This window comes from Lineus longissimus, chromosome 7, assembly GCF_910592395.1.
Source record: "Lineus longissimus chromosome 7, tnLinLong1.2, whole genome shotgun sequence".
NCBI classification, from domain to species: Eukaryota; Metazoa; Nemertea; class Pilidiophora; order Heteronemertea; family Lineidae; genus Lineus; species Lineus longissimus.
This window is the reverse complement of record NC_088314.1, coordinates 20375951-20401981: the sequence shown is the minus strand read 5'-3', so window position 1 is coordinate 20401981 and position 26031 is coordinate 20375951. Positions and strand designations below refer to the sequence as shown.

Sequence of the window (26031 nt, the reverse complement as noted above, 5' to 3'; positions counted from 1 at the left end):
AGATTCATTCAAGATGCCCAGTAAATAGGTAACAGTAAAAAATAAATCAATAAATCAATAAGTTAAATATCAGTCCTATTGACATTTATTTCAAACTTCAAAATTGGAGCTCTCGGTAAATTTCAACTGTAAATCAATACATTCCTCATTAACACTAAAAAATTTAATTTCTTTTTGTTTTAACTCTCTTTTCTCTAACTGATTTTCACCCAGCAGGTTTTAAAATTATATTAATTCCCAGAATTTTCTTAAACTTTCCTCATATCAATCAGGATTTGTTTCAAACACATTTTTGATTGGCCAACTAGAGAACTGGTACCCAATCAGGGCTATCAAAATCCATTTAACAACCAATCAGATGTGCTGTATTTGCACATCTGACACACGAATAGAACACAGGTCTAATAGCTAAAAGTTAGGTCTGTATCTATACTGTCGAGCAAAATCGAAATTGATTGACCCCCCCCCCCCATCTTGACATTATCAAGATAAAGTCCTCACCTACTCAACCTTATTTTGTCGCAAGATTCACTAAATATCATATCAATCAAAACCTTGCAAAATGTCGACCGAAATTTAAAAATAAGGTCACAATAGTTCATAACTTAGATAAAATCTCAGTCCATTTTTGGTGAACAAATCAAAGAAATTTGACAAATTCCTTCTCAATATAAAGCATGAATGTCTGCAAAGTTCTCTAAACTTCCATAACAAAGTTCTCTGAATATCGTCTATAAGAGCGTTTAACTTTTGAAACCCCTTCCAACAGGGCTACGATGATGTGATTCGAATGATCGTGTCAATGGCTTGTTCGATCCCGAAATGTTGAAGCAGGGAGCAGAATTTCTCTGGTGTCTGTCTGAGGACAGCATCATCATCCATGTCGATCACTGAAATCAGAAAGTTATTGAGTGAAATATCAGTGAGTTGAGATGCACTGTCAAATAAATCTCAAGATCCGGATGAAGCCTTTTTCAATGAGAGACTTCATGCAATGATGGATTAGGTATCGCTCGTGTAAATCCCATTGAAAATGTTGAGCTAACAGTCCCATGTCGATTTCATAGCAAAAAGACCACTATTTTAGGAAAAGTGCTGATTTACTTTGAGATAGCAGAGAAACCTATTGGCCACTTCATGAAACTTAATCTGGCCCACCTGGCTTGTACCTGTGTCTCCCTTGAATAGAGAGATTTCACTTACTTTGTGCAGGGGCCTTTACAAACAGCTCTATGTCTGGGGTAACATCGCCAGTCACTGTAATCAGCATATTCCACGAAACGGTCCATATCACGCTGAATCAAAAACAGAGTCACAATTGAACAAAGAGGGAGCAATCTATGAACTGAAGGGCTTGTTGAGCAGACGTCAATCTGGTCCCAGGCTTAGCCTCAGGACAACAGACACTGATGAATTGTACCAAAAAACCTTGGTTTTCAGAGTATGAAGACACTGTCCCTTTCACAACTGCCACAGGACACTAGTATAAACTGATCAAAATGACAATTTTGGAGATTTTTTTCGCAATAAGAAGTTCAAACCCTTTTGACGCAGGCATTTGGCACTTACCCTCGATTCTCTGGATCTGAAAACTGCATCACCGACCCGTACTGGCCTTGTGTCAGATCAACCCTATCAGGGTATTTGTCCTTGAAGTGCAGAAATGCTTTCTGCCGCTGGCTGAACCAGTTTGCAAAATTTGAAAACGTCCGCAGGAACTGATTGACAGCATTATTGTCTTCACATCTGAAAAACGAAGTTTTGACCATCGTTCAACTTCAAAAATGCAAAGAAGAACATCTCAAAAGATGTAAGCAAAATGTTTTTTTGATCCTGATATATTTGCTGTGGAATAAGTCAGAACACAAGATCTTCCAAATCTTAATAATTTTATTTTCATCAGCATGGGAGGGGGTGGGTCGTTGATTCATCTTTCTCTTATGCCCAGGCCAAAGCTTAAGAGGAGTTTTAGCTAGAACTAAATGAATTGGCAATAATATCTTTACCTGCATATAAGCGACTCCAATTCATCGATGACAACTTCATCGACCGCAATCGTCAGGGCAGTGATGTAGGCATTCGTCAGAGTTTCTGCTACCTGGAAAACATGTGAAACAAAGCAATTAATAAAAAAAACCTGATACAAAAGTGTTAAACTCTGAAGGATAAAAAAATTTCTGAGTCCAAATATTTTTTTCACTTGTTTTTTTTCTGCTCAAAATGAAGAAATATCATCAGTCCCCAAAAAATTTTGGCTGAACTTGTGAATAAGTTCAACAATTTTGGGAGGAAAACCTAACCATGCATTTTGTCCCCGGATTTTCAACTTCACTAACGTGACCACCCCGGTAACGCAACCATTCAACCTCGGTCCCATGAGTGGTCGTGTTACTGGGGTTCCAGTGTATTTCAAAAAATTCTTGCAGTTGTTTTTACCTGTCTCTCAATCACATTGAATTCTAGCTGGAAGTTGAGACCATACGTATTACCGTCGATGATATATTTCCGCTCGGTGTTGCGTGATTCTGCAACAATAGAAAGAACACACATTTAAGTAAGGCAAAGTTAAGCTCTCAAAGCATGCAACATTCCAAGATATTTAATTTGCCTACAATCACTACACCAGTATTTACACCTTTGCCACCAACATTCTGTGAATATCTTAAGACTTACCAAATTTCGTAAGTGAACATCTGCACCCCGTGAAGCTGATTCCAGTGACCTTGGCTAGCAAATCAAGCTGAAAAAATATAAAGCAGACAGCTTACAATTTATTTTTACTCACAGTGACTGATCTAATTTCTCAATTCTAAGGTTTTGATAATATAAAGATTGATTTGAATTGGCTAGCATACCTTTTTTGTTATTCCTCCAATTTCCTCCTTGTGTGGGCCATAATAATCCTCATCTTCAGGATCTTTCCCTAATAAACTCCTTCATGAAAAAAAGAATTTTTTAAGACAGTGCAAGGTTTACTCTGGCCCTCTGAACTAGAAATAGCCATTTGTAGTTAACCCATCTCTCCCCATCACAAGAGAACCATGCTAATCCTTCAGCATAGGGCTACTTCAATTGGTGATCAGATGTTATACGGAATCCGGCAAGCCTTTTCGATCAACCTTCTATTCTCAATTACTCATATAGATGTAGCGTTCTTACCTCAACTTATTCACATCTTCAGTATCAAGTGTCCCAGTGGCTCGTTGACATTCCAACTCATGCTCCAAGCTGGTGACTTCCTTCTCAATGTCCTGGAGCTGTTTTTCCAAATTAGACTTCTCCGCCTTGTAATTGGAGGACACATTAAAGCCTTTGTCAAATCCGTTAATATGGCCGTCATCAAATGAAAATCTAAAACATAGTTGTTCTATTTGTTAAAAAGACCATCGATGTACAAAATTCTCACGTTCGTCTCAATGGTTATTCTGAATCTGAGACTAGACTACTCAGACTGAGTCAGACACTTCCAAGACCAAGTCCAAGGAACATATTTAAATTTGTCTCCTTTCCCTTCAAAAGTTCTTCAATTTGATCTACTTGCATCAAAATCATTACGGTGAAATTAAATGTGCCAGCTACTGTTGTATACTCTTACAGAAACAAAGGAATAAAGGGAAAAGGGAATGATTTGATTTTGAGCTCAGTGCCCTTGTTTTGGTCAGTAGTTACAAAATCGACCAGTAGGGGGCAGACCCTGCAAAGAGTTTTCACGAATTTTCTCGACTTTGACGGCAAATATGTGCCGAATCGGATGTTGAAATTTGTTCAAAGTAATATTTTTCTAAGTCTGCATTTCAGTGTCTTTCGGCAGAATACACTTACTCGTGTATTGTTTTAGAGACGGCGCGAGAAAGTTCATGTAATTCGGAAAAAGATTCGTGGTGACTTGAATTCGCCGCCATTGCAATTTGGTGCGTCCTGGGATAGAATGTACTCTTGACCAAAATGGCTGCGCCCATGAAATAAACGTGGGTTTCACATTTTGTCGAATCATGCTATTATAGGCCGTTGTTTTTCTTTTGTTGACTTTAGAATTCATCCTTGTATTCAAGGCCAATGTTTAGTTGCAGAAAGTTGTGCATTTGCATCTTTCAAAGTGATTTTGTGCTCGTTCTAAAAATGGCCTATCCTTGCTGTACATTTGGTGTACATGATGTACATGGTGTACAGTATGACTTAGAAAAGATGTGATTAATTGATTTAAAATGATTTCAGCAAAGTCATGGAAACAAAGCGGTTGTTCATCGGAGGCCTGTTTGCCGGCATCAGTGAAGCGGACTTGAAGGACCGACTTGGAAGATTTGGTGATGTTAGCAATGTGGAGTTAAAGACAAGGAAAAGTGCAGATGGTGAACCAGTGAAGACATTTGCCCACCTCAATCTTGAGTCAACTCCAGACAACTTCAAAAAGTGTACGTTTAAGTTCATTTACCAATCCTGTTACCAGTATTATTTCAAGTTACATGATGCCAACATCATTACGTTGGCAGAAAATGGCCAGAAAATAAAAAGTCTATTGTAGTTTCGATCAGCCAAGCGACCCAAAGTGAGGCTTTGTTTCTTATTCTTTATCAAATTTGTTTTTCTCATTTAGGTGTGGGGACCTACAATGGTGCAAAGTGGAAAGGTTCAACTCTCAGTATACAGGTAGCCAAGGAGAGCTTCCTGGAGAGGTATGTTTATGAACCATAAGTAAAATTACAAATATTGTAGTTTTCAATCCCCAAACCGAGGGGTTACAAATCATGAGACACCAAATTACCCTTGTTCTTGAATTCCTGTATAATTATACACTCATACTGATTCAGGAGCCAACATAAATGCAGCTCCTCAATTCAGCTATCGCAAAGTTGGCCCAGAGTACACCTAATTATGACTAGCAAATCATCTCCTCATCGTATTCCAGGCTTCAGAAAGAAAGAGTTGCTCACAACCAAAAGGAGAAGGAAGCCACGGCTTCACCGTTGGTCAAGACTCCCAAGGACATCCGAGTCCCGGGGTCTAAACCTGGGGACCCAGTACCTGGGGAAGAGGTAATTATGTTACTAGATATCCTCAGGAGGAAACGCTTGTCCACAGATTTCCGAAGTCTGGAGTAGCAGTATGTACCTTGTCTCAAATCCTCACGAAGAATAAACCATTGTTGCTGAAAAAATGTAAACACCTAATTAACACTTTTTTCAGAACTGGGTTGTTGGGAAATTTGGTCGTGCTCTGCCGGTTGTGTATATGAGACGAAAAGATGGGAAGAAAGTATCCTTTTTGAAAAATTGATTTTTAATCGTAAGTCATTTTGAAGCCTTAAAATTAAAAGGGTGTTTTTTGGGCTGAGCCTTTTACAGTACATCTCATTCTGGGTGTTCAGAACTTGTTGCGTCGTTCTTATCAAAGTTCCAAAACTCCAGAAGAGCACGACATCGCCATCATTTCGACCTACCTCTTTCCAAATATTTTCCTTGACCTTGTTTAGATTATGAAGGTCGATCCGTCGAAATATACTCATAGTTTACAGGTCCTGAAGGATGTGCCAGCTGAGCCTGCAGACGTTGATGAATTAACCTGGGAAATGGATGAAAAGAATTCCGAGATTGAGAAAAAGAAAATGGGAGTCTTTCCTGCTATGAAAAAGAAGAAGAAGAAATCTGTCACGTCTTCCGTGAATGCTGATGTTCTGCGTGAAGTGAAAGAAGCCGAGCGTTCAAGGCTTGAGGAGTTTGAAGTTGTGTCGCGCGGGAGAGTGAAAGCGGTTGATGTCAGAGATGATTTGGATTCTGACGATACTGATGAAATCATTGCGATGAAACGTCCAAGGAGAGATATGGATGAGACTAATAATCGGGGAGATATGTCGGATTCATCTATGGAAACGGACGGCACGGATAGTGACAGTGGGGTCGAGGCAAGTCGTGCAAGAAAGGGACAGAAATGTTTCGAGAAGGTTTTGCACGTGTCACAAGAGACCGATGAAATTATCTTAACGGCAGAACCAGTTGGAGGCCGACCAGCGAGAGAAAATGGTATTGTTGACAATTCTGGTGGGAATTCTGACTCTGACGCTTCGACTGATATTGATGATATTCTGAGCAGGATTCAAGTTAAGAAGAAAGTAACACCGAAGGGGAAGAGGGCGTCTGCTGCTAAGTCATTGGTATCGTCTGATGAGGAAAATGATTCCGTTGTCAAGGCAAAGAAACTGAAACTGGGAACGGGGGTTGCTGATGTTTTTGGCCCTGTTACTCCAAGTTGTTCTGGTAATGATGATTTGAATGACGACTCTAGAAACAAGATTAAAAAGAAAAAGAAATCTGCAAAAAAAGAAAAGGTGGAAATTTTTCCGGAAAAATCAGTTGCTTTTGATGGTAGCGATGAGGATGACTTGGAAAAAGTGGAGGCATTTCATGAACCGAAACAAGGAAATTTGTCTTGGACCAAGCCGGTCAAAAAGATGAAAATTTCCCGCAAAGATATTGTGTCATTTGATGATGCGGGTGGCGTTGTTGACAAACTGGATGATGCAGATGACAGGGACTCGGCAGGTTCGGCAGATACGGATGAACTTTTTTCAAATATGCGAAAAAAATTGGATACTTCCGTTGCAAAGTCACAGAGTACTCCGAAGATGTCTCTTCCCCTGAAAAAAAAACCTGCTTCAAAAACTGTCGGTTTGAATGTTTCAGTTTTTGATGAGTTTGCAAGCGGTTTGGACGATGTCGCTGAAACTCGTTTGACATCAAAACAGAAATCAGACTTCAGTGACTCCAAGTCAGAAGAGTCTGAGTCCAATTCCGACTCGGATAGTGAGACAGAAGTTGTTGTTCGAGGTGCTGGCGTGACAAGTTCAACTACTAAAGAACTTGCCGGTGTAAGAACCAATTTGAATGTTTCTGGTTCCAAGATTGCAAGCAAGTCTGGTGCTAACTCTAAGGTTAAAAATTCAAGCAAAATTGCACCTGTTTCTAGCGATTCTGATGACGATTTTGTCTCATGTGATTCAGGTTCAGATTCGGATTCAGATTCTAGTCCAGATGCTGGGAAAAATGCCGGATGCTCCATTTCAAAAGCTAAGGCATTGTTGCTGAAGTCCGACTCTGACAGTTCAGAATCTGATGAGGAGTCAAGTGATGCAACTTCAGATTCTGAAAATATCCAGCCGTCCGTGTCTCAAGTTGACTTTGCCAAAACTAAGTCGTCTGCTTCAAATGAGATTGAATCAGATTCAGATGAAATTGAATCAGACTCGGATAAGATTGAATCAGACTCTGACAAGATTGAATCGGATTCAGAATCTGCTGACTCTGACTCTAGCAACTCTGATGTTCAAGAAACTGCTCGAAATGAAATTGTGAAAAGTGAAGTTTCAAATAAGAAATTGCCAAAGAAGTCTATCTCAGAATCGGCTGTTTCAGTGTCTTCCAAATTCAACTCAAAGGTTGCAAAACAGCAGGATACTTCGAGTGACTCTGATTCGTCCGATTCAAGTGAGGCGGAGTCGGATACATCTTCAGAGAAGACTGCAGGAAAGGAGATTGGAAATTTAAAGAAATTGAAAGAGGTGTCCGAATCGGAGGAGAGTGGAGAGTCTGAGGCGAGTTCAGATGCGGAATTGGACAATTTGAAGAGTGAACCACAAGGGAAAAAGCGTAGCATATTGAAGGTCTCCGACATTGTTTCTACTGGTCTCTCCCGGCAGGCTGATAGCAAGGACACTGGAGTCCAGTCAAAGGTAAGTCCATCTTAAAATTGGTTCTTTAAACGCTGTCCTGGTTTCCAATGTTTGTGAGGAAATCAGCTAGTTCAGTCTTTACCATTCAAGCCATTGACTAGGAGATTCACCCATGTTCTCGAGGATGTGTACTTTCACCAGATTTCCTCAGAAATATTGGTTCTGCGTATCCTTGCTAAGAAATTCTTGTCTTGAGTATCAATCATGTAGGAAGAATCTTCTGAATCGTAATCGTTTTTTGTAATTTAGAATTCATAATTTTCAGAAAGAGAAGAAGAAAAATAAGGACAAGACGACGAAAAACATGTCTAAAGTTGATAAACACAAATCAGATGACTTAAAGAGGATGGAGACTGTTCAACAGCGGCGTCAGGAGAGCCAGAGCAAGAAGACAGCGATCAGGGAAGCGCTAGCTGCCGTGGTATGTATGAGGGCCTGGTTGGGGTTGCTGCTGGTGCTATGTTTGTAATCGTAAGTCTGATGCGTAATGTCTGCCTCAAAATGTTTGACTGATGGTTACAAGATAGACCTCTGATTATACCGTTTCAGGGTAATCTATCCCTGGTATAAATCATACTTAACCAAACGTTGTGTACAATTTCAGGACTCGGGAAAAACCAAGGGGAAGAAAATCGTCTTTTCTGACAGCGACAGCGATGATTCCGCTGCTGATGAGATCACTCACGCCGCAGAGAAGAAATCGGCTCCTGGTTCTCCTTCCAAGGAAAATACCGTCAAAGCAAAGAAAGCTCCAGGATTGTTTGAGAGTGATAGTGAGGAGGATATGGAGGTGGTTGATGATGATGAGATGTTCAGGATCCGGCCACAGTTTGAAGGCAAAGCAGGCAAGAAGGTAACGTCTGATTACATTGTTTACTTTTCTGCACTAACTCATCTGATTATTTATACCAATCATGTGCAGCAGATGAATCATCAAATCCTTTCTGAAATGCATTCTGGGAGGGGTCAAAGAGATTCCTTTTATTCCTTTAACCCCTTAGTTTCGTCTGCCGAAATGCTTAAGGAATCATTTTGATGGTCATATGTTCACGTTTTCCCTTGTAGCTGTTGCGACTCCAGCGTCGCTATGGCGATGACGAGCGATTCAAAATGGACGAGAAGTTCTTGGAATCGGCATCCGATGACGAGGCTGATGAGAATGTAGCATCGCAGGGGGATGCTGCAGGGGAGAGGTCGGAGCGGGAAAGACAGATGGATGTTTTAAAGGATATGTTTGGTTCACGGGCCGTGGATAAGAAAGTCGCAAAGAAGCCTACTTTTCAGTAAGATAATTAAATCATTTGTAAAGAAACTGTTCTGTGTTGTGTGTCTGTTGATAGCTGTTTTCTATTTGACTGCCAACCGCTTCAATTTCTTAGACACCAAGTTATGACTATGATGGTCAAATAGAGTGATGATGGGTGAAGCAGTGGCGTTCTGGGGTAAGGTATCCCACTCATAATCCAATGGTCATAGCTTTGAGATCCAGTCTGCTCATCACTTTGACCTTCTCAGGTTGAGCTCAAGTGAATGGGCAGCTCCTTGGTACCAAAGACTTCTGAATAGAGAGCCTAAATTTCCTTAAAACAAAATTGTTGTTGAACATGATCAGTCTCTGTGAAACTATCTTCTCTTTCCAAGGAATGCTTCCTCGGTCCATTTTGACCCAACGCGGGAGGATCACAGTCAGTTTGAAGTGCACATTGAACCCAAGAAGGCAGAGAAGAAGAAGAAGAAGAAAGTCGAGGAGGCGGAGAAGAAGAATGAACTTGAACTGCCGGAGGTCTCCAAGGAACGATTTTATGAAGTGTCGACTGATCTGAAGGATGTCTTCCAGGGGAAGGCTGAGACCTCAGCGTTCAGCTTTCTGACACCAGATTCAGTGGAGAGGGAGGAATGTGTGGACAAGCTTGGTAAGTCTCTTTCAACTCTTAGAACCCAGATTTGTTCCCGGTTAAGAGAGCAGTGGAACCACCCTTAATAGCGGACACTCCTCTAAGGACACCCTCTCTATTAAGGACACCAGTTTTGATCCCAAATTGGTTGTTTCCTTTCGAAACTAAACATGGAATATTCCCATCCCGCCATATAAGGTATTATTGTCAACAGTCGTACAACAATGTGAGCTCTTTACCTTTGCCTGTCCTTGGCACTCGGCTGCATGTAAACATAACATAATCTCTCTTCATTTGCAGCTTCTCCCGAGCCTGAGGCATGTCAACCGAGTAGCTTGTTACCGTGGCAGGCAGAGACGTTCAATTATGATACGAGCAGCGGAGAGGAGGAAGAGGATGAGAGAATGGAAACCGAGCAGACGTGAGTTAGAAATAAATATCACTTAGCCTCATCAGTGACTGCCCATGGCATTGTCCTAGTGGTTAAAGGCCTCATGACTTAGAGGTGTGGAAGTTCAGACACAAGGATTATTATATCGACTGCTGCATGGGCCAAACGCTTATTAATGTATCATTTTCGATTTTCAGGCAGGTGGAGCCACAAGCAGAACCAGTTAACACCAAGCTTTTCTTCTTCTCCTTGGATGATACAAGAATAAAAGGTAAATAGTCTCTAAATGAATAGTTTCTGACGTATATTTTCCATTCTTGAATGGGTTTTCAGTGCCAGGTTTGATGATATTTTTCTCATCCTTCTCATTTACATATACTTTCAGAGGGCGTGGAGTCGTTCTATCGTCAAGAAGATATGAACGTGATTAGACAAGACTGGTGGGAGAAGAGACCAGCTCTCATTGATGTAAGATTATGATCCTTCAGCGCCGAACCACGTAGATCTACGTGGCCCAAATCCCTCCTCGTTGAGCTGGTTTTCGGAGACTCGTGGACTTCATGAAACAACTACGCCATCGCCATCTTCAGGGTAAGATAGGAACTGAAAAGAACAAACGGTCTTTTCAGTTTGTGCTGTGCTCTGAAGATGGCGATGGCGTAGTTCAGAACTTTGAATGACTTCATGACCTTGACTTCATGAAAGAACCTCGCCATCGCCATCTTCAGGGCAAGATAGGAACCGTTTGATCTTTTCAGTTCCTCCCTTGCCCTGAAGATGGCGATGGCGTAGTTCTGTCATGAAGTCCATTTGACTCCAATAACCAGCTCAAAAGGAGGGCGATTTGGGCCACGTAGATCTACGTGGTTCGGCACTGAAGGTGTTAAGTTGTGTAGCCGGCATTGGTACCAGGAGGCTGATGTGATGTCACTTAGACTTGATGCTGGGGGTCTAAACATATATCACTATTCATGTGGTTGTTGATTCAAGATATCTGTGTAAATATGTTCTATGCCAGTATCTCCTTTGACCTTTATCTGGACATAAGTCGTAATCCATCATTTTGACTGCATGAATTATAGCCATATTCAGTTTGCAGGTGATTTGCTTATCCCCAGAAAACATGCATGCCTGACACGACTCTGTAATAAGCAGAGTGTTGCAGTTAGTGATTGGAAGGGATCATGTGGGGCTGTATATGATTGCCAGCCGCTGATAGATATATAGTTTCTAATGAATCATCCTCACCATTTCAGAGCTACAGGATGCGACGAAAGAGAGCCTTACGTAAGAAACGCCACGAGAAAGTAAATTTACCTCCTCATCAGAAACCGAAAGGAAAATGGAATTAGAAACCTTGCCGGGGCTTCGACGTGGACTTTTCATGAGAGGAACTTACATAAACAGTCTCAATACAAACTGGTTCCAAGAATATTCCCATCACAACTGATGAATTGCTCTCAACTTCATGTCTATTGGCTATTTAAATGATGATTTATCACAGCATTGTGCAATGCATGCAAGTGCAGAATGCAATGCATGGTGTGACTTCAATGCATTGTGGAAGCATCATTACTCACAGGACTGCCTTGAATGAAGCAAAGGTTGTATCAAAAAGTGGTTAATTTCAACTTTTGATATGAGGTTTTACTACTGCCAGTATGGAGGTGGTTGATGTAGAAGTGACTGCTGTGCTGTGATCTACCAAATGAAATAATGTTCAATAAATTGTTTATTGAGAAAACCGTTTTAGTTCAGTTATTACTGGTATGTAAAGCCATTTCCTTAGAATTGACTACATGAGCATTCATGAGTAATCGTCGAAATTCTTTTGTTCTCTTAAAGCCAGAAGCCAGAGTTGGATGATCAAGGCAAGGTCTACATGCCTGTAAAGACTATGGAGAAGACCAGAGAATTTCACTCATTGAATTCATCTGCTGACCCTGTATATAGGCAGCAATGTGCCTTCCAGCCATTACGTGTATTGTGGTACCTCCTCCAGGTTGTGAATGTCCTCAGAGCAGGTGTCACTTGCTCATCCAAGGTTGTGACTCTCTCCTAATGAAAACAGTGGTGATCTCCATCAAGACCATTAATCAAATCGAGATGAATGTTGATGTCTCGTATACAAACAATCCACCGACTGTCAGGAAGGAGAGGTGCTTGCAGAGTCCCTGCTGAACTCACACGCTCACTCCTGCAACTTGACATTCCTATCTCGACAGCGCCACCACATCCCTCCAGGCATTACAGTCCTGAGCTGTCTGTCTCTTACAACTCCAGCGCTCTCTGCATCATGGGAGCTTCACTTCACTACTGAGACACCAGTATGTTTAGTCTGTTAAGTTCATCTTGTATCAGTATCATTATTTTGACCAAAGAATGAACAGAAATGAATATTTGTGAAAAAAAGGTATTTATTATCACAGACTTGAAATCGGTGGTGAGAATGTTGCTCACTGGAATGATTCAGGACAAAAATACATCCAAACTCTATCATGATATCTATCAAAACTATATTTACATGGACGGAATCTCCTTGTTACAATACATTGGTTATATGAATAAAGAGTAGTAAATGCTTTTATCTAAAACTCCATGTACATTTACACTAGGCCTTTCTGTACAAAATTGAAGTAAAAGCATTTGCTAGCCTTTATTCATATCACCCATTGTCTTTTGCAGCTTATTTACATGGTATACATACACATGTATAGTATACACATTTCAGACAGTGAATATTTTGCGACCAGGGACATGCATCATGCTACATCTGTGAGAACATCCATCTGACCATAAAATATGTCACGATACAAAGATTGTTTTTACACAATCAATGTTAATCATCCTCTTGACGTTTCAAATGGTTCCACCATTCTTCACAGACATATCATGTAATCTGCCTCATGGCAGGCCTGGAATAATGAAGCAGCACGACCAGATTGAGTAAGACACAACTAGGATATAAAGCAGCAGTTTCGATGAGATGACATGCACATGACATCATCACTACCCAATATGATGCTGTCGTCAATGATCATTGACCACTCGCATAATGCTAATGAGTGTTCAAGGCTTTAGCACCGCCTACTTGCTGTCTCCAAATAATCTCACTCATAGAAAACAGAAAAACCCCTATTTACAAAATAAATAATAGTCTATCACAGATTGTTATTTCTTCTGATACATTGTACTTTTACAACAACAAAAAAAGGTTACAAATATTCATTAATCAATGTCCTATAAAAATACAACTTGTAAACTCAGCAGACGTCAACTTCTCTTGTTCGTTCTTGTTTCAGCAGATTTTCATTTTCCTTCGATTGATTCGCACTTTCCCCAATAGGTGGCACAGGATGGTACCGCCGTAGTTCTTGGGCCGATTGTGTGACGTAGGATTCAGGGTAGAACTGTGGTAGTTTGAAGAGGTGGGTGCCGTATTCTTCCGAGGTGAGCGGCTGTATCGGACGTTTACTGAGGGATCGCCGCTCTTTATGGTAGACACTGAAGAGATAATTAGCGATATTCATATTAAAAACAGTATCATATCAACACTTTCCCTAATCCACAACAAACTTTAACAACATGAAATCTCACCTCTTTTCGTTTGCTTATAAGGTGATGTCTTTATCACTGTGGGTCAGGTCGAGTTTGTCGATGTTGTTAAGCTGGCTCAGAGGGACCTCTGTACAGAAGACCTATTTTACCTGTTAGGGGCTGTGTGAAACAGACATGTCTCAACCTGCTTAATTACATCGACCCAGTTAGTGATCAATACATAATAAAAAGTGCCAAGCATTGGCTAACTAGGCTGATGCAACTTACTTAAAATCCTTGCCATTTCTTGCGTCGTACTTTTTGTGTTCATAATCTCTCAGTGGTATCTTATTACGTTCCAAGACCCAGCTCTGATCCTCGAACGGCCCTGGACCAAATCCGTCTATCTTTTCGACCCCCTCGTTCTCTACAGCAGGTGCCGTGCTCTTCCCAGCCAAACGCGTCGCAGTGTCAACACTCGGATTCAAAACAACGCTCAACGGAGGCAAATCCTCCAGGTACATCCCTGGTTTCTTGAGACTATGTTTCTTTGGCGGATCTTTACGGATTCCTTGCAGGGAATCCAACTGGTTGCTCGACTTGAACCCCTTATTCCTCATCTCCGTCTCGGGTAAACAGCGATGATTATGAACCTTAAGATCGTCCACAACTATCTTATGAATCCACTCCTTGAACGACTTATGCGCTGCTTCTAACTGCTCTCGGTAAAGTTTCTCGCCGGCTAGGTGAATGGTAATCGGTGGGCTGTTGCCGAAGTTTTCTGGCGGCTTTTTCCAGAGGTTCATGTCAGCATGGCGCATATCCCAGGCCAAGTGTTGACGGTTCTCCAGAGTCGGTTGCATCTGGCAAGTATGGAGAGTATTCTCTACCCAAGGCTGAAACAAAATGGAAGCGAAATGTTAAATATTTGCCTCCAATACTGTGGTGTTGATTCAAAGTTCTCAAAGATAGTATCATTGCATGGGTAAGATCTGATCAGAAAATACTATTTCAGAACAAAAAATATCATATTTTTAGGTCGAAATGCTTGAATATAATCTGGTAAACACATATCTCAGACTAAAATGCAAAATATTTATCTTTGCTAACTTTGTTTGAGGGGTATCGGTACCTTATGGCAGAGACCCTTGATTTTAGAACAAAACTAAAACATTCAAACTTACCAATTTCAATTCATCGATTCTCGGCTCGACCGGCTTGCGTGGGTGGACGTTGCTCTCAATCATATTCCTGACGCCAGGGTAAACCCAGCCCTTGTCGGTGCGCCACTGGGATCGAGACAGCTCCTCCTGGTGTTTGCGTACTTCTTCCACGTTGACGGGGACGACGGTCATGGAATGCTGGTACTCATGGCAGTACGTAAAACGGTGGTCAGGGTGCTGGAGGAGAAAGGAAGGGACGGATAACAGCTGTGATTGCAATTACGATGCTATCTGGAGGAGACTGGCTCCCTTATACATCATTAAGCATACTGCAACAGCTTTAGATAGCTCCCTCAGGACGTCACGACACAATGCACCATTTACAGTGAATGATACCATGCATACCTCACCCTCCTGGTACCAATACCGGCTACAGAACTTAACACCTTCAGCGCCGAACCATGCAGATCTACGTGGCCCAAATCCCCCCTCCCCTTCGAGCTTGCTATTGGAGTCTCATGGACTTCATGAAAGAACTACGCCATCGCCATCTTCAGGACACGGTAGGAACTGAAAAGATCAAACGGTTCCTCTCTTGCCCTGAAGATGGCGATGGCGAGGTTCTTTCATGAAGTCATTCAAAGTTCTGAACTACGCCATCGCCATCTTCAGGACACGGTAGGAACTGAAAAGATCAAACGGTTCCTATCTTGCCCTGAAGATGGCGATGGCGAGGTTCTTTCATAAAGTCATTCAAAGTTCTCAAGAGTTTTCCCCGACTCACCTTGGCCAGTTCCTGCCTCAGCTTCTCCTTGGCAAGTTCTGTTGAGTTGAGATGCTGTGTGCTGTAGTTATGAGCAGGAGTGACGTCAGCATGGATCATCACCTTCTTGTTCTTCTGGTTCACGACATGGTTTGCGTCGCTGATTTCTTTAACCACATTCTGAAAACATACGTCTCGAACTATGAATGTCCGCATCTGTTAGGGCTTTGGGATGTTAAGTACCGGGGCTGGTTGTTCAAAATAAGAGTTGCATTCTTTTGTGAAATGAGCTGATGTACCAAACAGATCCGAGTCGATACCTTATTTTCAATGATGAAGTCCTTTCCTTCCGCACCATCGCGATCGAATAGAATGTTCTCATAATTATCATTGAAGTTGTCAATAGGTGTCCATGTCCTGCTCGTGCGAGCCCCAAATGGTGTGTACACCTTGTCATCAATCGGAAGTGTGGTCTTTGGCTGTAGCTCTGAAGACAAGAACATGGAGATTGTAAAACCTAACTTGCCGGATGACATCGTTGACATGCAGTGCAGCATAAGCCCAAGCTGTGCAGTGTGACAGATGTCAATCAAAGCTGCTTAATGGATTTCACTTCTTCTGAATCAATAATTCTATTTCGAGCACTGACAAATGGTGGCCATGGGCATATTGTCAGAGTGACCCCTCTTGGGCTCAGATGGGGCATATTGTCAGAGTGACCCCTCTTGGGCTCAGATGGGGCATATTGGTAGAGTGACCCCTCTTGGGCTCAGATGGGGCATATTGGTAGAGTGGCCCCTCTTGGGCTCAGATGGGGCATATTGGAAGAGTGACCCCTCTTGGGCTCAGATGGGGCATATTGGTAGAGTGACCCCTCTTGGGCTCAGATGGGGCATATTGGTAGAGTGACCCCTCTTGGGCTCAGATGGGGCATATTGGTAGAGTGACCCCTCTTGGGCTCAGATGGGGCATATTGGAAGAGTGACCCCTCTTGGGCTCAGATGGGGCATATTGGTAGAGTGACCCCTCTTGGGCTCAGATGGGGTATATTGGTAGAGTGACCCCTCTTGGGACAGATGGGGTATATTGGTAGAGTGACCCCTCTTGGGCTCAGATGGGGCATATTGCTTGCTGACCTATTGTCACCAAATGCAATAAACCTTGCTTTTACATTGCATTGACAGGACTTGCATTCACAGTAAAGCGATTGACCGATGTTGTACACCTGTCTCGGACTGAACAAATGATGCTAAGATTATGAGTCCAACAGCTTTTGGCAAAACAAGACCGTACTACCCTAAGGAATATTTGTCACAATCATACCTTCGAAGTCGTCACTCGTCAGCGGCACGCCAAACTCTCGACTCATGGAGACCACCATCCCTGCCGTCGGGAATAGATCATTGCTAATCGCATGTCGAAGCTTTGTTGTTGCAATCAGCTGAAAAAGCAATTCATCATCACAACTTAAATATCAGACTTGAAAATCCTGGCTTCAAACATGATCCAATTCATCACACGAAGACTGCCAATTTGAACACATAGGCTCATAGCTGTATTTCCTGGCCTATAAATCGTCTTGGTAATCTTACCTCATAGAGCTTTGTGAGTGCTAAGAAGCACGGTCGTGGTACCATGTCCCTGACGTAGAGCAACGACTGCTGTATGATGATATGGAGGGGTTCGTGCAGCTTGATCCGGCAGAGATCAACGTCTAGGGGGCCGTACAAACGACTACTGAAGCTCATATCATTGTGGTAGAGAACATCTATATCTGTAAGACAAGTGAGAAGTCATCGCAGAGACAAACTTTGCGCATGTATGACGTTTCCGTATCGATTTTATGTACAGCCGCGTCACAAATTACTTAACATCATCTATAAAATTGATATGGATACGTCATACGGGAGAAATTTAGTATTAAAAGAGAATCCTGATGAAATAGTCTTCATCTGTCCCTGCGATATGATTCAGTGTTTGGGGAGAAGGCCATATTCTTAGAGAAATTAACAAAGAACTAACCTGAGTTTTCTGGTTTAGGCAGGGATTCCCAAATCAGTCTGATGGCTCCCTCTCTGAGACCCTCTAGGATGAACACGTGCCTGATACCATCCATTACCTGGAAGCCGGTCACAATGTCAAGGGCTCGACTGGCCTGCTGTTCCCTGGAGAAGAGGCAATATTCAGAGTTATATCTTACGATAGCCTAGTGGTTAAAGCATCTGCCTCAGAAACGAAAGGTCAAAGGTTTGAGTCCCGTTGACAGGTTTTTCTGATGCCATCGGTTGGTTCACTGTGGCCAGTTAGATACAGGGTACTATGAATGTGAAGAGAGTCTGGCTGGTCCTGCCATCAGGAGTCTCATAAAAGTCAGCAAACTTTACTATTTGCACCCTTACCTGGATAATTTGTAGGTGGACAGCGCTAACTGTATGACATGTAGCGGCATCTTATCGAGCGCTAGGGCCTTGGCGTTGATCTCCGTGATCAAGGTTTGAATCTTCTGCAAGAAGCTGGTATTACGATAGTCAAACATGAAGACGATACGACCAAACGGACACTGTTCTGTCGTTTCGATATCAGGCTTGGCGGCGACCTCTTCAGGGGTTGTTAGCGCATGGGCCACAGTCACCTTGATGTTCAGAGCTGCGCCTGATTGGAAGTAATGCCCTGCAGGTGTGGGCGAGTCCACCGGGCCATCAACGGCCCCCGCGATGCCCACCAACTTCTCATCCTGTTTGCCCTCCTTCAAGCCAAGCAGATCAGGGTTGGCACAAGGCTGGATTGGTACCTTCAAACTTAACATTTTCTGCCCGAGCAGAAGGCCTGAGAGATCGAATTTGGCGATACCGTGTGGGTCCCACGGCTTATCGCGACCGCTAAATGCATTGTGGACTGTTCTTCTTGCTGGAAGGAAAATGACAATAACAATTTTAGATGGAATGACACTATCGCCAGAAATAGAGAGGGACATGACAACGAGGCCCCCATCGGGAATGCCAGGACTGCCAAGGCTTCAAGGTACTTTGGATATTGACTTCCTCATAAAACTTGATAATCTTCCCAATATCTCAAATATCACACTTACACGCGACAGTGCCAACGTTACTAATCTTCTCATCCTCCAAGTCGTCGCCAAATAGCGCTGGTTTCAATTTCTCGTCCAGAATCTCTCGATCGCGGTCGTGCACTTCGATCGTCAGGGGAGGCCCAAGGAGACACTCACGTAGCTGCGACTTATCCATTGTTCCTGAAATTGAAACGTAAAGAAAAGTTCCTCATTTGCAGGTCAGAGTTGTTAGCACAGGGTCTGAAAAGGTATGCGACTCACTGCGCCATCTACAGGGACTTGTAAGAAATCGACTTTCTCATTCATGTCATCTGCTCAAGCCTTGAATTATCTTACCTGCGAGAAACACATTGATATCATCCCAATAGATGGACGAGCCGTGCTGCCTGCGCATACTGCAGTGGTCCGGCTGGTCAAAGAATTTATACTTAGTATAAACTGGGCTACATCTGAAAAGAAAACGTATAATAATTTGCAGATGCTGCAAGAAATTGGGGTCATTGACCCACTGATTCAGGTTTCAGATAAGATTTCCTCATGTTTCCCATTTTGATGGTGGCATTTAAACCGAGAAATGTGACTTGCAGTTGACTTTCGTGATGAAAACATATACATGTAGGTCTTTTGTTTATTAATATCTTTCTCACCTTTGAGACAGTTCTTCATATCCTAGTGGCTTTGCCGGCATATTCTTCCCACAATTCACCGTGATTATGAGTGGGTTCAATTTCCTGGTCTGCTCCTCAGATAACAACGGCTCATTAATCAACACCGTCAGGAAAACATCGTCAACTGACGGCACTGGTTTTTCCAGACGAGTTGTCATCATCATTTTTCCGGCAAAGAATTCCGCCATTCTCATTGGTACCATGGCGACGCCATACTTCTTTGTGTGCTCTAGGGCTGCCAGAGCTGCGGCCTCAGCCTTTTTGTTCGGCCTGGTTTGGGTGGAGTGCTTTACAGGGCTGTCTTCTACGGTTGCAGCTGTGAGAAAAATGGAACAGGAATAACACATTTGCCATAAGCCTGATGATTAGTTGAAGCTGAAATGCATGAACAAAGCCCAAGTGAGTTCAAAATATTACGGCTAGTTAATGTCAGTGCCGAGTAACCAGGCCCTGACACTTATGAGGCAATTTGCACCTTTGGGAGGAAACTCGATTGTGAAGAAGGCAAACAACTCACCCTGATCACCAACGTTTGGTGATTTTGTGTCCGACTTAGCTGCCGGCCATGTTTGCGCCTGCTGTGTCTCTGCTGTACCAGGTTTCTTAGGCACTGGTGCCGGAGTCGGTGCCTTTGTTGACGCCTTCGTCGAGGCATTCTCTTTATTCCGGCTCTTTGATTTTGGCGGGGGTTTCGGTGCTCGCTCCCGGCCTGGTTTTGGTTCTTTCGGTTCTTTTGGTGGACCAACACCGGCTAGTTTGCCAAGCCTACTGAAACTCCTGTAACAAGAAAATTATCATTCCATCAAAGTCGAGAGTCTGGATGACGAACTTGAAAAGCTAGGGACAGACTCATAGTAGGGTTACAGCACAATTTATAACATCAAGAAAGCTAAGAATTTAATGATCGAAAAAATACGCACCTTCCCCCCAAGTTTTCTCCACTAGGGACAGCAACAAGGGCAGTTGGGGTTGGACTTTCCTTGCCTGAGCCCGGCGTCTTTGGTGAGTCTTCTGTGTCTTTCCCAGTCCCAGGTGGTTTCTTGTCGCCCTTTCCCGCAGGCGTACTCTTTCGGCTCGTCTTCTCCAAGGATGCCTGGACTTCGAGAGCGTCAAATGCGATTTGCGTTTGCGATGGAAGGGGGCGGTCTATGTAGGACTTCCTCGGTTGCATTTTCAGGAAACATCGCGATTGTTTGATGACCATGGTCTTCACGCCACCGATGTCATCTGCATCCTCACCTATCAACAAAGAATATTGATTGTACAAAAAATAGAAAAGATTGCTAAGACGTGAGAACCTCGATGGCAAAGGATCTGAACACAGGAACAAGTAATTTCACACAAGGTGCATCACTGAGTGACCAAGCGCTTTATACTGTACCAAAGTGCTTGAAATGTATTTGCCAACCTAGTTAAGAGGCCTTTAGTAGACCCAAGGAGTGCACAAACTGTGCTACACTTGACCATTTCAGGCCAGTTGAAAGTACCGTGTGGCCAAGCCTCAAACTCAAGACCTTCTGATCACCATTCCTTACTTCTCGCACTTACCAGGCTTGGCTTGTGGAAGTCTGAAGGCTTTCGGGCGATCAAACCTTGCCCTCGTTGAGCATTTCTCCTTTGTGTCCCAGATCCTGAGCTCCAGCCGATGTTTGTAGAGCTCACAGAGAAGTTCATCAGTTACGACCACGTTGTGGCTGTTAGTAAGAGATAAACGGATCATGTTAGAAATCCTTGATAAGACACATCTCATGGCTGCTGCGTGTCAGAGTCAGGTTTAGAACTCAAAAAACTATTTCTAATGGGACAAGTCATCACCACCAAACATCGATGGGATGTCGTAGGTTGGGAAAGGTCAGTGCACGACTTAACATGCCAATTACAGCGGAACCAAGGTGGCCTCAGTCAAGACAACTGAACAGCATCACAGGGGACAGTATACCTGTGAGTCCAAGAGACCCAGGTCTGGTCTCCATCCTGCCATGTCTTCAACACCCGAGGTTCCTGTCGCTCTGTATAAAGCTTGGCCGCCATACCGAACGTGACAATATCTGTCTTAACCGGCTCTGTATCCGTGGGTAACAGGTAATATTCACAATGGTAGTAGTTCTGTGCGCGTGGCGCCTCCACAACACGCTTCTTCTTCTTGATGAGCTCACGCATATCAGGTTGGTCGTCATCTTGGACTGAAGTAGATCAAATTCATGATGTAGGAATATTTCTAATTTAAGCATTGATCGTGAGAATTATACCAAATCACCTGGAATGGAAACACTACTTATTACAACTGAACTCTTTAGTGTTACACGTACATGTACATCAGGGCTTTCAAACCACTTTAAGCAGCCTGTTGGGGCCCCAAGCTGGACCAGAAAACCACCAGGCCGCCTAACGGGTCTCCAAGCAGCTTTGTGCAAAAGGTTACGTTTTTCTATTTTTGACCTCCCAATCACATTTTAACTTTCCACCAAACACATGGCAATAGAGTTTTTCTAACCAAGTCTGGATCAGCTTCAAGTGAAAATCTCCTTTCTTGGAGGGGCCACCCACACACCACCCCCTGAATCCACGCCTTTAGGCATCCAGCGATATCATTTGAATGGCCTAATACAATGTAGCTTATAAACAAACCATCATCTTCCATATTACGCATCACTGGCATGCCATCAATGACCCATTATCCACACAAATCAACCTATCAATTATTCAATCTGACTTGATTGTAAGCATCGTCAGGGGGCTAATTATGTGTCTACAGCTAATTAATAATCGATTGGCACAGTTTGTTAGCAGGCAACATGAATATCAACGGACTACTTATGATTTCTCGGACTGGAGTCGATTTTATGGTCAAATTGCATAAAATCGGTAATTTACTGTATCCTGCTAAGTACATGTAATGAGAGCTAGGCTATGACATACCCAGGGAAAGAGACCTACATGTAGGTGGAGATTAGCAAGGGCAATGAAGGTAGCATAATGTTATTACTGGGAATATCTTATGCATTTGTCCTTGGAACTTAGTAAGTAAGGAACCCAACGGGCCCATAATTACAGACCACATCACCAGGGCTGAAACCAAAGCCTTATCAGTAGCCCACCCTGTCGAGGCTATCGCATTATAACTGAAGAACATTATAAACTTATGAAGTGTGGAGCATCATCAAACTGAACATACCCGTTGGAGGATTGACTAGTGTGGTCTTGAAGCATGCACAAGGATAAGGAAGGTATAAACAATACATGCAAGAACAATAATACACACATCAGGGCTTCTGCCAGGCGGAAATTTTCATTTATAGCCAGTTACAGTTCATGTAGAGTCTCTCTGAGACACCCTGTCCACTGAGAGTTGCGTTCCTATGGCTTCAGAGGTGTCCTGATTATAGGGGTCAAATTGAATGAAAATGATCCTTTTGGAACCCAAATCTGTACAATAGAGAGGTGTCCAGCTTACAGGGGTGTCCGCTATTAGAGAGGTTCCACTGTAAGCTGATGGAAACGTAAACTGAAGAAACTTTCTTAATGTCTCTCTTTTCTTTCTTACGGCACGAGGCTGTTAATTTTTTTCCTTTTCACAAAATTTTTCAGTTTTGTACCCTGGCTATCTATTGCGAGCAGAAACCCGATGTAACCGGTGAAATGAACAAGGAATGGTAAAGCATATAAAGCGCTAAACATGCTAGAGCAATAGCGCTAGTTCATCTAAAGCGATGGTGATGTTGCATGCAGGACTAACAAGTACTACCTGGCGTTCGGTCTGGCGTTGCAGCAGTGCTGCCCTCTATTTCTAGATCTAAGAGAAATAAGACGCAATCAGGTATTTGGGAAGGAGAGAGAGAAGTTTTACAAGTACCAGGTAATGAAATGGAAAAAAATACAAAATGTGAGTTCTTATTCATACATGTTATAGCTAGCACTTCCCAAATGATAAGTAATTAAGTAAATATGCATATGTTGTCCCTCAGTAGTGCAGTTATGACTTCTCTTGGTAATAAACTTCATAAGCAAGTGAGCTTTCTCAAGATTTAAAAAAAATGTTGACAGATCGAATATCCAATAAAGTAACCAAAGTTGCAACCATAACTCAGTTGCCCGGCAACATGAAAACACATTAGGAACTTTATCATTGACTGCCAGAGAGCCATAATGATAGACTCCCTGCCTGGTAGAAGTTGAAAACTCAACATTGATATTGAATGGTAAAAGAAATCAACAATGTCACGCATCACTGTCGTCAATACAGTCATGACAAGAAGAAAAATCGATCATGATAATCACATAGAAAAGTACTCCGTTCATTGGGAGCTCAGATAAGTCCTTTTCAAAATTTGTGCGAGATTTACAGCAAACGAGTGCAAGAAATTCAGTGCTTTGCAGAGAATTTTTATATGGGTTCTGACAAGAAATAAAAAGAGGTCAAGAGATGAAGATGAGATCTCACCTGTTGGGAATGCCAACGCTATCGTCACGGTAAAAGTGACTTTATGGGCATCAGGAGGCAGCTGTTTCTTCTTCCGGGATGATTTGGGTTTTGCCTCAAACTTGATTTCTCCTGAAGCGTTACTCTTCGGGCGTGTGGGACTTTCACTAGCACCTCTACTCTGAGTTTGAGAACGGTTTAACCCAGAGCTTTTCTGGTCATCAGAACTCGGATGGCTTGTAGCAGATTTTGGTCTTTCCTCAGAGACATGACTACTGGCACTGGCAGATTTAAGTTTTTCTTCCGACGACAGGGTTGGAGACTTTACCCCCGTGTTGACTGTGGTATCAGAAGCTGGTTGTTCGGACTCACTGCCGTGGCCTGCCTGATCATCTTGCAATGGGGCAGGAGACTCGTTCTCCCCATCTGCAGGCATCTGAAAAATGATGAAGAGAAGTGTTGTCTGACAAGAGGAGGAAAAATGTTAGCTCGGCCTGGCCCTGGGGGCAGGGGGGGGCGAGGGTTTGAGTTGACGGTCATCACTGTCCAGTGTGTCATCACTACACTGCTACACAGTAGGCCTACTCAGACGTTGCATTGCCAATAATTGATAATGACATTAGTCATTGCTTGCCTGCAAGTAAACGTTGTCCACTGCACTTGACTTTGAGTACTTTGACAGCAGAAATTGAGAAAATCCGTCGTCATATTCATCGAAATTACAACAAAATCCACAAAACTGATTTCTCAAGTATATACTTTCAATGCATCTAAGGTCAATTACCTTTCCGTGCAATACCTTATTTTTTACTTAATCACATCATAAATAATAAAAACATGAGTTTGAAAGTGGTCCTTTTTCGTGATATTTCCAAGTTACTCAAGACCAAAGAACAGCTCCACCATGTCCAGGTGCGAAAAAATATACATCAGTAAAAGTGCAAAAATTATAAATCGAAATATGCAATTTGCTATAAAATGTTTTACTATTCTTTCTCATATAGTTTTCAGTCACAAAATTGATTTTAAGCCGATAATAAACACTTTAAACAACAGTAAACTCTGCGTATTTAGACAACTTAATGTGAGCAGTCCTTGTTGCTACAACAGTGTAATCGAGGAAGAAAGTACAATTTGGCGCGATATTTGAATTGTTGGAGCGCGCGCGACGACACCCGCCAGTTCGGGGAATCCCCAGAGTCAGTCGTATGCTCCTCCCCTCGCACACGTTACTGAAGCGGCCGTTAGTGGCGAGCGTTGCGCTGAAGTTCAAGGCTGAGTTCTTCAAAACCTTGTTAGCTTTAACAGCGCCGTTAAGTCATAACGTGAACATTTTGCTGGGATTAACTGAAAGAGATAACGTCCTTAAGACCCGCCCCCCCCCCCCACTCCCCTTATAATATTTAGGCGGTACATAGGCTTGTTCCCAAGTTTTAAAATCACCCCCTAATGGAAGGAAACCGCATTTTTTTGTACCCCCTATTTGCGGGCTTTTGTGAGGAAATTGACCCCCTATTTGAAGGAAGGATTTGAACTTACCCCCGTTATTGAAGGGAGTCTTGGATCCCTACTCCGAGGATTGTGTTTGATACCTTGGTGATAGCAGGCTGTGTTTCCTCTTCATCATCATCAAGGGCTTCCTGAGCAACATGTCTAAGGTGGGTCTGCACTTCTGGAGCAGCAAAGTTCACATCCCCATCAGGATCTTCATGGAAATGCATAACGTGTTCCTGAACATCATCTCCTTGCTGCTGAGGATCCTCAGAAGACCCAGGGAAGGAAAACATGAGAAAATATACTCCTATTTTCAGTTTTTGAAGGGAAAATAGCAGTAATAACACCCCTATTTTATTGATTTTTCGGGGATTTTTCCCCGAAACAAGAGTGAAAATTAACCCCCTTTTCCCGAAAAATCGGGAACGCGCCTGCGGCCCCCTTGACTATGGAAGTGGGGGGGGGGGGGGGGGCCTTAAGAATACCGTTATGGATAACGGGACTTTTGTGCTTTTGAACAACCGGTGTAATGTTTTTGAGTGTTTCTGTTTTTGAGTGTTTCTGTTTTTGAGTGTTTCTGTTTTTGAGTGTTTCTGTTTTTGAGTGTTTCTGTTTTTGAGTGTTTCCCCTCATTGTTTGGGAACGCTCAAAAATAGATTGACAAGTTTTTCTGTGTATCCCCCCTATTGAAAAGTCGTGGTCTCTCTAGCTGCCTATTGTTTGGAAACACTGACACATAGGGAACAACCACAGATGTTACACCGGGCCCAGGAGGAAATGTATTGGTTTTAGGTAGGAATACATGGAATAACTGCAGTAGCATTGATAGTGTAAAATAATTCTGCTATCCCGAAAAATCGATAACCAAATGAAGACAGTATCCCGTTTTGTTGTGATTTGAATACAA

General features: G+C 42.7%; 3 protein-coding genes across 4 annotated transcripts; 1 reads left to right on the top strand and 2 right to left on the bottom strand.

Moving 5' to 3' along the window:
• Positions 1–62: 62 nt before the first annotated feature.
• On the bottom strand, positions 63–3937 carry LOC135491359 (centromere protein P-like). The gene is made up of 9 exons (XM_064777167.1): positions 3823–3937; positions 3160–3351; positions 2856–2934; positions 2674–2740; positions 2437–2525; positions 2007–2098; positions 1570–1746; positions 1204–1295; positions 63–890 (listed from the first exon to the last, which is right to left on the bottom strand). Exons 1-9 carry the CDS (start codon positions 3900–3902, stop codon positions 772–774), a joined length of 987 nt encoding a protein of 328 aa, XP_064633237.1. The 5' UTR covers positions 3903–3937; the 3' UTR covers positions 63–771.
• A 3-nt stretch (positions 3938–3940) lies between these two features.
• Positions 3941–11713, top strand: LOC135491358 (nucleolar protein 8-like). Its single transcript, XM_064777166.1, has 14 exons — positions 3941–3968; positions 4216–4412; positions 4595–4673; positions 4907–5033; positions 5185–5253; positions 5471–7723; positions 7989–8144; positions 8328–8576; positions 8789–9006; positions 9365–9636; positions 9919–10039; positions 10207–10280; positions 10395–10477; positions 11266–11713. Exons 2-14 carry the CDS (start codon positions 4223–4225, stop codon positions 11359–11361), a joined length of 3987 nt encoding a protein of 1328 aa, XP_064633236.1. The 5' UTR covers positions 3941–3968; positions 4216–4222; the 3' UTR covers positions 11362–11713.
• Positions 11714–12430: 717 nt separating this feature from the next.
• LOC135491169 (uncharacterized) lies at positions 12431–24522 on the bottom strand. 2 transcript variants are annotated; one of them, XM_064776865.1, is made up of 19 exons: positions 24415–24522; positions 23652–24066; positions 22956–23003; positions 21150–21393; positions 20759–20904; positions 20131–20449; positions 19728–19987; positions 19190–19526; positions 18879–18991; positions 18561–18722; positions 17872–18379; positions 17495–17637; positions 17065–17246; positions 16796–16913; positions 15793–15959; positions 15494–15652; positions 14731–14946; positions 13835–14442; positions 12431–13513 (listed from the first exon to the last, which is right to left on the bottom strand). In XM_064776865.1, exons 2-19 carry the CDS (start codon positions 24064–24066, stop codon positions 13273–13275), a joined length of 4386 nt encoding a protein of 1461 aa, XP_064632935.1. In that variant the 5' UTR covers positions 24415–24522; the 3' UTR covers positions 12431–13272. The 2 variants fall into 2 exon arrangements, with proteins under 2 accessions (XP_064632935.1, XP_064632936.1); XM_064776866.1 differs by lacking the exon at positions 22956–23003.
• Positions 24523–26031: the final 1509 nt, after the last annotated feature.